General features: G+C 38.8%; 1 protein-coding gene across 4 annotated transcripts in view; it reads left to right on the forward strand.

Annotated features, from left to right (window-relative positions):
- LOC139949583 (calcium-dependent secretion activator 1-like) overlaps positions 1–13,328 on the forward strand; it is a 69,939-nt gene that overhangs the window by 29,253 nt on the left and 27,358 nt on the right. For all 4 annotated transcript variants that reach the window (XM_071947991.1, XM_071947999.1, XM_071948009.1 and 1 more), the window contains exons 2-13: positions 274–354; positions 1,550–1,704; positions 3,738–3,831; positions 4,282–4,403; positions 4,845–4,956; positions 5,206–5,342; positions 5,725–5,791; positions 9,642–9,750; positions 10,690–10,893; positions 11,514–11,650; positions 12,083–12,270; positions 12,721–12,822. In XM_071947991.1, coding sequence (XP_071804092.1) covers positions 274–354; positions 1,550–1,704; positions 3,738–3,831; positions 4,282–4,403; positions 4,845–4,956; positions 5,206–5,342; positions 5,725–5,791; positions 9,642–9,750; positions 10,690–10,893; positions 11,514–11,650; positions 12,083–12,270; positions 12,721–12,822 — 1,508 coding nt within the window. The remainder of the gene's footprint in view (positions 1–273; positions 355–1,549; positions 1,705–3,737; positions 3,832–4,281; positions 4,404–4,844; positions 4,957–5,205; positions 5,343–5,724; positions 5,792–9,641; positions 9,751–10,689; positions 10,894–11,513; positions 11,651–12,082; positions 12,271–12,720; positions 12,823–13,328) is intronic.

A 13,328-nucleotide genomic window follows, 5' to 3' on the forward strand; every position in this document is an offset into this window, starting at 1 on the left:
ATGAGTGTTCTCCTCTCTGGAATAATTCTACATTCTTGGCTTCACAACCAGAATGATTAATTAAATGAATTGATTTAACATTTTTGTTGTTGTGTCCTATTAATTCTGTGAATGGCGATTGCACTTTTGGATAAAAATAAAATACTAAAATTAAAATGAAGAAATGGTTATAAGTAAGTATGGCAACCATTAATCTTTAACATTATTTCAACAAGGTATTTTGGTACAATTGTTGGATTATAACAATTTCTTACATCTTTTGTTTGATTACAGTTGGACAATGCAGATGAGCAAGCAGCCCAGATCAGGAGAGAACTGGATGGGAGACTGAAACAGGCAGAAGATCTTGCCAGGGTAGGTACCTTAATCTTGTCATTTAGTGGCTGCTTAAATACACCTTTCATCTATCACGCTGTCGCCATCTTGGTCTTGTTCTCTGCAAACAACAGCAGTAATGCATGCTGACATTGTACAAAAAAGGAACCAGACTTTATTTCCTCCAGCCTCAGTTTGCTTACATTGATTTGAATGGGAGAAAATCAAGATGGCCGCACAATGATTGTTTTTGGATAATTATAAAGTAACTGTGTAGAGCTATTTGAGCGGCTGCTTTTGTGCTTTATTGTGTGATTTACATGTCACAGAGCTGCAAACTGTAAGGAAAAGGCATGCTATTAACCTTCTTCAAGTGCTTACTGTAAGAAAATGAATGACGCAAAACAATGCCCCTGGTGAATGCGCAACCTGGGCCCAATTTCATAGTGCTGCTTTTAAGGTAAGCAGATTTTGTGTGCTTACTGTAGCAAACAAATATTGCTGAGGTGCAAGGGTATTTCACAGGTTAGCAGAAAAATTATGGCTTTGCATTGTGACGTCATTTATTTTCATGCAGTAAGCACTGGAAGGTTAGCGTGCCTTTTTGTGTGCTTACAGTTAGCAGTGCTATGACATGGAAATCGCACAGTAAGCACAAAATTGGCCGCTAAGCAGCTCTATCAAATTGGGCCTGCGTTCTGATTTTCACGCTAACCCGTGAAATGCATCTGTTCTTGAGCAAACTTTCTGCAAATCTAAGCAGAAAAATGTACTTACCGTTTAGCTGCGGTGTCCATGCTTTGACTATAGAGATGGCGGTCTCATGCAAGTGGTGTTTGGTAAGGGGGGATTCTAGCAATTTATTTACAAGAGATTAAGAAAAAAAGTATGTTAAAAATGCAAAAAAAAAGGAGTGATCACACAGGTTTAAACCCAAAGTAAAGGTGCATTATTCCTTTTGTTACATTCACCACATATTGCACTCTGACGTAGCGCCTCTATCAGCTGAAACCATTGATAAGGTTTTGAATGACGAGTCACTATGATATAGGATTTGAGGCATTGCATGTTGAGGTTTCAATATTTGGTTTGCATTAATACCATGTGAGTCAATGTGACATTAAAAAAAAAAAAAAAAAAAATGGGGGGGTGGTGGGAATAAGGCCCAAGCAGCCACTCGAAGTCACTCTCGGCAAAAAATAATTTTGAGAGGTAAAATTTCTCTTCTCCCCAGACGAAGAAGGGGCCAAGGTTCATCGTGAAGGAGATGGAGAGTCTGTTTGTGGAGGAGCTACGGTCTGCCGTCAACCTTCTCATGGCCAACCTGGAGAGTTTGCCGGTGTACAAGGGCAATACAGATTCCAAGTATTCACTTCAGAAACTCAAGAGGTATTGCTCCGTCCGCGATGGATGGCCGTGGGAACAGATGGTTGCGTGTCAAAAAAAAAAACATCCAAGAGAATATTTTATTACTGAATTCTTTTATTTTCTTTGTATCCCCCCTCCCTATATCCAGTGAGACTTACATGTTTGGTAATAGCAGGGGTCGAAATTAAGTGTATTTTCATGGTAGTCAGCAGGGCTAGTAACCAATAATTTTTAGTAGCCCTGATGAGATTTTGGTAGCCCGAAAGACACATTATGTCTCGAGTCACGGCTTAAACTTTACAATACACCATAGAACAGTTCTTTGTTGTTTGTAATGATGATTGTTTTTCCACTAGCCCGTCGGGCTATCAAACTGGAAAAATCAGTAGCCCGGCTGTAAATCTGGTAGTCCCGGGCTAGCGGGCTAGTGGCAATTTCGACCCCTGGTAATAGTTACTAAAATAAATAAAGAATATGTACTAAGCTGCAATTTGGTATAGCATTTATTAACTGTTTCATATTCACTAAGTTTGTTTTGAGGAACCTAATAAAATCGTGCCAAATGACAAATGCTTTGGGGGTTTCAAGGGTCGGAAACAGAGAATAATAATAAAAACAATCCAGACCAAAATAAAACTTGTTCCGACAGTAAGGTCGGAAAAGCTAGTGAGACATTCAAAGTAAAAGTAGCACCAAGGCCTGAAGGACCAAGTTTAGCTTTTCATTCAACTGGTCCTCAAGCTTTTGCACATGTCAATATTTTATAATAAACATTATTATTATTATTATTATTATTATTATTATTGTTATTATTTATTCGACATAAAAACGCATACAAAATACATTCATAAACAAAACAAAAGCCAGGGACATATGCCCGGAATTAAAAAAGTTTACTGAAAAACTAAGGCCATCAATTCCATTATCTCTGGCCACATCAACAAAAATATATTTTGAAATATGAAATATATTTCATAGTTAACAGGGATGCTGTCCAACTGACTCTTTGAAATACGCTTTATGTCAAGGGCAAACTTGTCCGTGTCTGTATGCGCTGATTAGTAAGCAGAGCTATGCATATTGACCCTTGTCCGTGAGGTCACTGATCAATTTCCCTTGTATTATAGAAAAGCAAAATGTTACATAAACACTTACAATCGGAACTGAAAAAGGCACATATAATTAGCTCCTCAGTTCTGGATTTAGTGTGTACACAAAAATAAACTACCCCCCAGTCTAAATATTTGGCTTTGCAAAATGGCAAGGATGAAATAATTCCCTGAATCCCGCCGTCTGCAAAGTATTCAAATTAAACCAGCCTCCATTATTTCGTAGTACGGTCAATGAATTAATTAATGGAATATTTGTCTTCTCGTGGGTATATACATAATTCCTGGGAGGATGTGAGGTTGTCTAGCCAAACAAACCCAAGGTCTTTGAACAAAAGGCTAAAATTAGTAGTACATGTAGTTCAACTGGCAAATAGTGTGTAGCCTTGACTGTGGTGAAATTTCCTAGTTGGTCATGCATCCCTATAAATAAGGTCCCCGTTACAACCAATGCTAATTTTTAAATATTCAAAATGATTGCAATACATTTTAAAGGCAGTGGACACTATTGGTAAATACTCAAAATAATTATTAGCATAAAATTTACTTGGTATATTTACTTGATAGTATACAAATATTGACTGTTTCGAGTGCTGTGGTTAAAACGACGACTCCCGAGGTGATCCCCGGAGCGTTCTATTTTCCTGAGGCGCAGCCGAGGGAAAATGGAACAGCCCGGGGATTACCGGAAGCACCCAAGTTTGTGCAACAAGGGTGTTTTTATTTTCTTGCAACTTCCCTTATCAATAGAGCCCTGACAGGTTTGTTACTTTATTTAATGTTGGCATAAACCAAGTGAGAATACTGGTCTTTAACAGATTACCCAACGTGTTGTGTGCCTTTAATCACTCGGCCATGATACACTGCACCTATGATATTACTATCACAGAGTTTTAGACTAAATGATATACATGTAAACGCTTGATTCTTTGTTAATCTAACCAGGGCTCAGAACACAGCTGTCTCCATGATGGAGGTTACCGAGGACTCAGAGCCCACATTGTCCAAGTCGGATGTCGTCCTTTCATTCACGCTGGAGGTAGGGACAATCTAAACAGAAATAGAATTCCTACATTTGTAATTTGACCAGAGAACATCTGTCCGCTCGTAATCCACTTAATAGCAAGACATGAATGTTTGATGACAGAAGTCACAATCTAGGGATCACTTATCATTAGGTTTTATCAAATAATACATGTTTTTAAATTGTTGACCTGTTGACACATCCTAGCGCTGTGCAACCTCTGGGAAAGGGCTCTATAAATGACAGTTTATTATTATTATTATTATTATTATAATTACTATATTATTTTTAATTGGTTCACATCAGTTACTCAATCAGACCAAGTCTTGGGGAAATTTCATCATAATAAAATGTGGTTGTGTTGTGAAAGCAACACAAACATTGTAAAATGATTTTTCGCTGGTCTCATGAAGTTGCCGTTCTGTCAAGGGCTTTTTTATTGACACCTTGCTGTCCTACTTCTAGGTTCTTGTGATGGAGGTGCAAGGTTTGAAGTTCCTAGCTCCTAACAGGATTGTGTACTGCACCATGGAGGTAGACGGTGGAGAGAAACTGCAGACAGATCAGGCAGAAGCCAGCAAACCAGCGTATGTTCACTTCTCACTTGTATTGTATTGCTGGGACTTAATAAAGTCTTGCCTGCTTCCTTTTTAAAGGCCGCCTCCTTTTTTATTAAAACAATACCAGCTAGAAAAAAGTTTTGAAAAAAAGCCCTGCCAATTACCTTAAAAAATTAAAAAGAACGTGTCAGGCAGCCATTTTTTGAAAAAGAAAAACATCCTCCTTTCAAAAAGGGAGGATGCTAAACATGTTTTTTTATTTGTTTGGCCTTGTGGGCTCTGGTTTCGTGTGTGATGTCTTATATCTTTCAACCTGTTTTTTTTTTACGACAAAAAATATCTCTGTGTTTACTTTTCACAAAATTTCATTTGCGAGTTAGGCTGTTTTGGCATGTATGCATTTAAGCTTTCTGTGTATTTACACGATTTATAACCAAAACTGACCAGCATATTTAATATTATTCTTAGTTGGGACACGCAAGGTGACTTCACTACAACGCACCCACTGCCTGTGGTCAAGATCAAGCTATACACAGAGAATACTGGAGTGCTTAGCATCGATGATACCCTCCTCGGAAAGGTAAATACCTGCTTAGCTAATTGGATTTACTAAGCAGGAACAAGCGGGAAACCAATCACAAACACTGCACAGTATCACATTACATTTTGACTGGTAACCTGCTTGTCTGTGGGCCAGTATGAACAAAAGTATCTTTCTTAACTGGATGTAGAAGTTCAGGCAAGGACCCATGTTTGACTGTTGGTTATTAGCTGCAAATGCACAAAGATTCCTCTTTATCTCTAGTCAATTACCGTCTTGCATTTGCAGATTGTGACGAAACCGACGCCCAACAGTCCTAAGACGCCCGAATGGTACAAGATGAACACGCCCAAACAGATGCAGAATCCCATCAAGATAAAGCTAGCCATCCGAATGGATAAGCCACAAAACATGAAGCACTGTGGGTGAGTAACATGTATACTAGTTTCAGGAAAGGGAATTTTCAAACTTTTACTTGAAAATATTGTTGGAAATTTTCTTTAAAGACACTGGACACTATTGGTAATTGTCAAAGACCAAACTTCTCACTTGGTGTATCTCAACATATACAGACTAAACCTGTGAAGATTTGAACTCAATTGGTCGTTGAAGTTACAGGGGTTACCAAAAGGTTCAAATGTAGTCACTTCAACATACCTCCTGAAAATTGGATCTCTAGTTTCAGACTTTTTTTTGTCAACAATGACTCTCCCCCTTGGTTTTCAAGTAAAAATCTACATGTTTGCACAAAATTAATAAGATTATTAATTAGTACTCTGAGAAACTTGACTGATTTTCTTTTGGCAGATGGATGTACTGTATGGGAAAGACAGTCTGGAAGAAATGGAAGAAGCGGTTCTTTGTCTTAGTCCAGGTAGGTTTAAGGATAAAGAGACAATCTTAAAAGGTTGGGTTTTGGGAGTTATGGCTTCTGACTGGCACTCTGATTAGTAGAGATTACTGTACTGGCACTCTACCAAATAATGAGGTGTCCAGCCCTATGTTGTTGGTCCAGTAGGGAGATCACCAACATAGGGCTTGATAGCACAATTGGTAGTATGCTCATACATTAATCTGTAGATTATTGATTTGAAGCCCACTCCAGTCAATTTGTTTTTGTTCAAACCTCTTTACAGTCTAAGAGGTTTGTTTAAGAAACATGGAAAAAACGGAGGTAGGTTGAAGGATGAGTAGACATTCTTACCAGGTTGGTTTAATAGTACCATTGCCATATAGCTCTCTGATGAGTTGAAGATTAAGTTTGGATCAGTGTGGAGCTATAAAGCCTCTATTGACTTCTATTTGTGTCAGCTTTGAAAAAAATTGTCATTTGAGTTGCCATGACTTCTTTTAAAAAGGTCATTCCATATTGTGACAACACGTTGATGTGTTAAATGCAAGAGTGTTTATATAATAGGATTCGAAAAAGAGTGAAATTATGCACACTGACAACACCAACTGTTTATCAGCTGTGTTTTTAGGACACTAGAGTTGTGTAGTCACGAAAACCTAATCGCCATCCGTCACTTCCAATAAATCACACGACACTTGAGGGCGCTATCATTTCTTTTAGCGCTATTGTACCATGAACCGCTATGAATGATAGCAACCTCTTGTTGAAACCAAATAATAAAGATTTATATGCTGATGTAATGTGTTTATGTTCTTGAGGTTCTTGTTTGTGTATGAAATTAATTTGTGGTGAGGCAACCAAAGAGTGTAGAAAATTGATTGGAAGTGGTGTTAGTTCTCTTAATGGAAGTCACTCTGTAAAAGTGCATCCCATTAGCTTTCCACTTAATGATCAATACCGTTAACGATCTTGTAATTAGACCAGCAGCTGGTGTCAATAAAGGATTGTCAGGAGTCTGCAGAGGAGAGTAAGTTGTTCTTCAGTTTGTTGGTCATTGCGGTGCTTTTTTTTTCCCCCGCTGCTAGATTTTCTGCTTCAAATTAATACTTGGACTAGGACCTGAGCTGCTTTAAGATAATGATTAAAAGTGTAATGTGCAGGTTACATAACATGGAGATGGTGTGATCATTCTAATAAAAAAAAACACTAAACAAAATAATTTCGTTTGCAAAAACATTTGCTGTCAAGGCTCTTAATTGACACACTTGATAATTACTAAAAATATATATTAGCATAAAACATGCTTGGTAAAGAGCAAGAGAGATTTGTTGATAGTAAACAGGTTTAAAACATTGTGAGAAACAGCTCCTGATGAAGTAAAGCATTATTGAGGAAGAGGTAACTTCTTAGTAACTTATTTGAATCTGAGAAAGACTTCAGGCCTGAAGCTTTTCTCAGGCATCTGAAAACACACAAATTTGTGCAACAAGGGTGTTTCGCCTTTCATTATTTTCTTGCAACTTCTATGACAATTGAGCCAAAATTTCCACAGATTTGTTATTTAATGCATATGTTTGGATACACCAAGTGAGGAAAGAATAACACCATTGTTACACAAAGTTTTGTGCTTTCAGATACTTGATTTCGAGACCTCAAAATCTAATTCTGAGATCTCAAAATCAAATTCGTGGAAAATTACTTCTTTCTCAAAAACTATGTTACTTCACTATGTTTTATACTACCAACAGCTCCCCATTACTGGTTACCAAGTAAGGTTTTACGCTAACAATTATTTTGAGTAACTACCAATAGTGTCCACTGCCTTTAAATCGAAAAGGGCGCTTTGGATTTTCTTGCTTGCGGAAATGTTTGCTAAGAATTCATTTTGTTTTAAAACAAAATTGAAGGTAATCTATAAGTTAAGGATCTGTATGGTGAGTTATATAAAACAAAATATTGAAAGCATTTCATTCGAGCATTGGCACAAAATACAATCACCCGGTGAAGTCTGGCTTTTCCATTTCATCTCTCGAAATATGAAATGGAATAGTCTAGATTTGACTTCCTGATTCCATTTTGCTACACTGTACCCAAACGCATTCAATATTTTAATATGTGTAACAAATTTGAGAAAGAACTCTTTAAAAAATTACTTTTTTTCCCCTGAAAAAGCATTGATTCACTTTCTAACAGCAGCTTGATTTTTCGGGCGGTGATGTTGTTTGCGGAATCTTTTTTGCTTTAAATTTTGGTTGATTGATAATAACACTTGGCTTTGATACTATTGACAATGAGTTTTGACACAGTTTGGATTAAACTTGTTTCCAGCAGGGATGCGGTGCTTTCGGTTGCTGTAAACCAATTACTAACTTGAGATAAAGTTCTGGATAAATGCCAGAGTTTCATCATTTATCTGGATCATTTAAGCTTCACAGAGTTTTCATCACTTGTGAAAAAACTAATCAGTTGATGCCCACATCCTTCATGACTTGAGTTTCAGCAAAATTAATTCAATAATGGTGCCGTAAAAAACAATGTGTGTACACTTGTAGTCACTCAAGATCTTTGCACATGGTAGCCTTCAGCTGACACAATATTACTAATTATATTTTCAATATTAATTGGCCTTCAGGCTATTATCCCCAGTTAATCCCAGGAAGTTTGTGTGTGCATTATAACTTACTTGTTTTGACAGGGTTTTGCTTGTTGTTTTCAATGAAAGTATATTTGCCCCTTTTTGTTCAAGACACACAGCCCAATCAACATGTTGTTTTGCTCTTCCCACAGTAAAATGTAGGTCTTCAGAAATAGAAAAAAAAACAAAAAAAACTTGAGTGTTCGTCCAATTTGCCCAATGCACAACAAGTATGACGGTCTTTCCTTGTTTTATTTTACAAAACTTTACGCAACTGCTTAGTCCACTTGGCAACACTTATCGCGTATGTTGTGTACACCGACACAAGAATATTTGCACAAATGCGTAAAGTTTCCTAAAATCTGCTGCGGATGCACCAGGGTCTAAAAACAAAGCAAAAAACAAACCCAAACATACCTTTATGTGAGTATTCTATTTTTGATTATGGTTTTTGAAGCCATCAAAGGGGCATGCTGTTTTTCGACATATTCTTTTGTGGGGGTAAAGTTCCTTAGTTGGGGAGTGTGTACAAAACTAATGGGAACTGTTGCCTCCCCCAAAAAGTACAAACAAAACAGATACAATAGGATGTCCCTGACTGATGGTGTTTACACCTTTGCATGAGCTTATGGGATTGTCCTTGTGGGATCTTTTACACAATGAAACAATGGACCCCAGTAGGGAAGTCTTTGTTTAACCTGGCCTACTTCAAAGATATTGTTTAAAAACGAGAAGAAAAGAGCAACAATAGGATGACCACACAAGCTGGGTCAAGAAGGGTGTGTGTGTTGGTAGGCATACATACCGAAACATTCATACGTACGCCTATGTCCTGCCATTTTTTTGCTTAGCAGCGAACTGTTCAACAACATTTTTCATTTAAGAGGTTTGAAATTAATACTAATAATAAAAATACTAATTTACTAGGTTCTAGTGTTTTGCAAGGTGTGTGTATCTACATTTCTTTGTACATTCCATACACAACACAGCACACTGGACCTAGTACGACTTTACATCCCATCCGAAGAATGCAGCAATAATGGTTAAGTGTCTTGGTTTCTAAGCACACAAGTGTTATGACTGGGACTCGAACCCACACTCTGCCGATCAGCAGAAACAGTTTGATGTTCTTATCCTTTCCGCCACTACACGTCATAATCTCCTATTGCTTTGAACCCTCAATAATGTGACTTTGTTTTTGTGTTTTTCCCCCTCTCTTTTTGAATCTTTTGACAGGTGAGTCAGTACACATTTGCTCTGTGTAGCTACAGAGAGAAGAAAGCCGACCCAAATGAGATGATGCAACTTGACGGTTACACAGTCACCTACACTGATCCTGAACCAGGTCAGTATGCTTATTGTCTCTGTGTTTTTGTAGACCTCTCGCTCTGATGGTGCATGCAGCAACTGCGAACCCATGGTCTGCCACTTTGTGAGTCAATGAGCGAGGAACAATGAGGGAGTAACAATGCAGGCAGAACACACAGGGAATCCGACTCTCAAAAATGGTGCAACCATGCTTTATTGTGTTGATGACGTCGGGTGAAACTGTAGGGTTCTCTGGGCCCCACAGAATTATTTCTACTTGGTGTTTGTCTTGGTTTTAAATGCCCTTCTGTACAATCTGGACCATTGTAAATGATGTTATCTTCATGATTTTTGGAAAATGAGTACTGCAATTTGTTTTAAATAATGTTTGTGTTTGTTTGCGTACCACCCTTAATATGCGCATATCGGCATGCAATTTGTCATGGCCGAGCTGTTAAGAGCACCAGATTCAAGCTCTGGTGTTTGATCAGCATAGTGTGTGGGTTCGAATCCCGGTCGTGACACTTGCTACATAAAATTGGGGAGGCAGTGCTTTCTGCTCTACGGGCAAGTCTTCGGACTGATGATACCCAAGCCTACATCCATATGGACTGTAAAGGGGGTAACCCTGTTTCAGCCCTAGAAGTACATGTAGGTGGCAACGGCCTCTGGAAACAAATAATTGTAGCCCACACCTTGAAGTGGCCTTTAGGCCTTGTGTGTCTGGCGACTTGCATACAAAAAATATATGTACATGTATTAAAAAAGCCAGATTCGCTGGCTTGTGCATGGAATTCCTGTAGGCATGGTTTGTATGCATTTCAATGAAAGAAAACACCAAGATCTTACACATTTGTGTAAATTTAAATTGCCTTTTTGGTAGATTGTCACGATCGCATGATTAAATTTTTCTTTGCTCAGCCTGAAAATTTAGCTGAATTTTAACTTCCAATGACCTTTTCTGTTTCCCACTCAGACTTGGAGAGCCAAGGAGGTCGTTTCTTCTTCAAAGCCCTGAAGGAAGGTGACGACATCGTCTTGGCATGTGATGAGGAAGTGGACCGCCAGCTGTGGGTCCAGGCCATGTACCGAGCCACGGGGCAAACCCACAAACCTGTCCCCCCTACGCAGATTGCCGGCGGTAAGGGTGCCAATGCCATCATCTCAAGACTGCAAGGAGGTAAGCAGTAATCAGGCCTGTGATTGCATACCTACATACATTGTAAATTGTTTATGTACATGTACCTCAGTCACAAATTGTCAAAAACTAATCACGTGATGTGATACAAAAACGCATGTACCATAGCTACACAGCGGGGAGGGTGTAGCATGAGTTTTGTTTACCAGTGTACATTAACTTGACCCTTCCCACCATTGGCCGATTTCAAGCGAAACACTCGCGGGTTCAAGGGAACAGTGAAGAATTGTTTCTTACTTGAACAACTGTTATGCTATCCATACTCCGTCAAATTTGAAGATGCCTCTGGGGCAAATGGCACCCTCGGCTTCGCCTTGGGTGCCATTTCCCCCCTCGGGTGTATTATTGAGAACACCATGGACCCTGTCACAGCGTGCAACAATTGTATACTGTTTTATAAATCGCCATTTCATCAAGGTCACAGCGCTTTGAAATGATACTTATTTGTTTAATACTAGTTGATTCATAGTGTTTTATACTATCATTTGCTCGTTACCAGGTAAGTTTTTATGCTAACAATTATTTTGAATAATTACCATTAGTGTCCAGTGCCTTTAATACCTAATCAAAATTTACCATGGGCTTTTATTTTTTGTCTGTAGATGCAGACCGTGCCCGCAAGCACGGCATGGATGAGTTCATTCACAAGAGTCCATGTGAGTTTGACCACTCGGCTTTGTTTGAGTTACTCCAAGAACTCACTCTGGACCATAGACTGAATGACTCGTACTCGTGTCTGGTGAGTAGCATTCACTTCGCACTTCAAAACCCAATTTTCGTTGTAGTGCTATAGACCCCTGGCACATCGCAGACAATGTACGTCTACCTTTTCCACCTTTTTGGGAGTCAATACCATTGTGCACATTTTGACTCACAAATTGAGTCACTGACCAACAGTATAATATTACTGCTGGATTTTTGAAGCTAAAATTACCCCAAAAGATATTTTTTCCCATTCCCATGCATATTTTAACCTTTTTATAATGACTTCCCATAATGACTCCCAATAATATCAGAAAATTTGTTAACATTTCATGCTCAATGTTTTTCATATTAATTGCTAAATATGACCTTTTTTCAGTGTCTTACATTTTCCAAATACATGTGCCATGCCTGATTTAGACATTGTGTGATTAATGTTTATGCATTTTATCTCTTTCCTCTTTCCCAGGGTTGGTTCAGCCCTGGTCAGATCTTTGTACTGGACGAGTATTCGGCTCGGTACGGGGTACGAGGTTGTCACCGCCATCTCTGCTACTTGAACAACCTCTTAGACAGGGCAGAGAAAGGAACCATGATCGACCCCACACTTATCCACTATAGCTTTGCATTCTGTGCCTCTCATGTCCATGGCAACAGGTAAACAAAAAGTGTACAGTTAACATTTCCACAATTTCAAGGTCTTATACATGTAGGCACTGGACACTATTGGAAATTATTTAAAATACATGTAGTTTTTATCTTGAAAACTTTATTGGTAACAAGCAATGGAGAGCTGTTGATAGTATGAAACATTGTGAAACACAGCTCCCTCTGAAGATACAAAGTTTTTGAGAATGGGGTTATTTCTCACTCAAATATTTCAGACTTCAGGCCTGAAGCCTTTTATTAGGCATCTGAAAGCAAACAAAGATGTGCAACAAGGGTAATTTTTTCTTTCATCTTTCATTATTCTCTTGCAACTTCAATGACCAATTGAGCCCAAATTTTCACAGATTTGTTATTTTATGCATAATATTCAATTTCCCAGGTGGTTTAACACTTGCATTGAATATCCTAGCAATTTGTCACTTTCCTTTTAATCCACAGGCCCGATGGCATTGGTACAGTAACCATCGATGAAAAAGATAAATTTGATGAAATCAAAGACCGACTCCGCGGTCTGTTAGAACATCAAATCACACATTTCAGGTAAGAACAAACTCTGTGAACCAAATAGGTTGACAACCTTGCACCATTATCACATGGGGCTCTTGTCTGCCATGCTCATCATTGTATGAGTCAAGCTATTTATGGTAACAGCCCATGGCCTCCGTGGCCCCCCCCCCCCCCCCCCCCCCCCCCCCCCCCCCCCCCCCCCCCCCCGTTGCCCCTTGTCTTGGCCTTGGTGACCTTCAAAAGTTTCCCATTGCATTAAAGATTTTCCAATTGAAGTGCTCTCTGCAAAGTGAAAATGGCCTTGCCCTTTCAACATGTTTGAAGATGAAATTCCGGGCATGTGGTAAGCGTGTAAACCCAGCACCATGTTAAATTGGCACTGCACTGTATAACACACAGGGACAGTTATGTACATGTACATGTACTCCAACAAAAAGGCACAACCAAGATAAGTGTCATGCCTTTGAGAAAGACTCTAGTGGGGTCAAAACACAAGGCCATTTATGATTTCTCATGAAAATGTATACTATAGGTTATTT

Source organism: Asterias amurensis, chromosome 2, assembly GCF_032118995.1.
Source record: "Asterias amurensis chromosome 2, ASM3211899v1".
NCBI classification, from domain to species: Eukaryota; Metazoa; Echinodermata; class Asteroidea; order Forcipulatida; family Asteriidae; genus Asterias; species Asterias amurensis.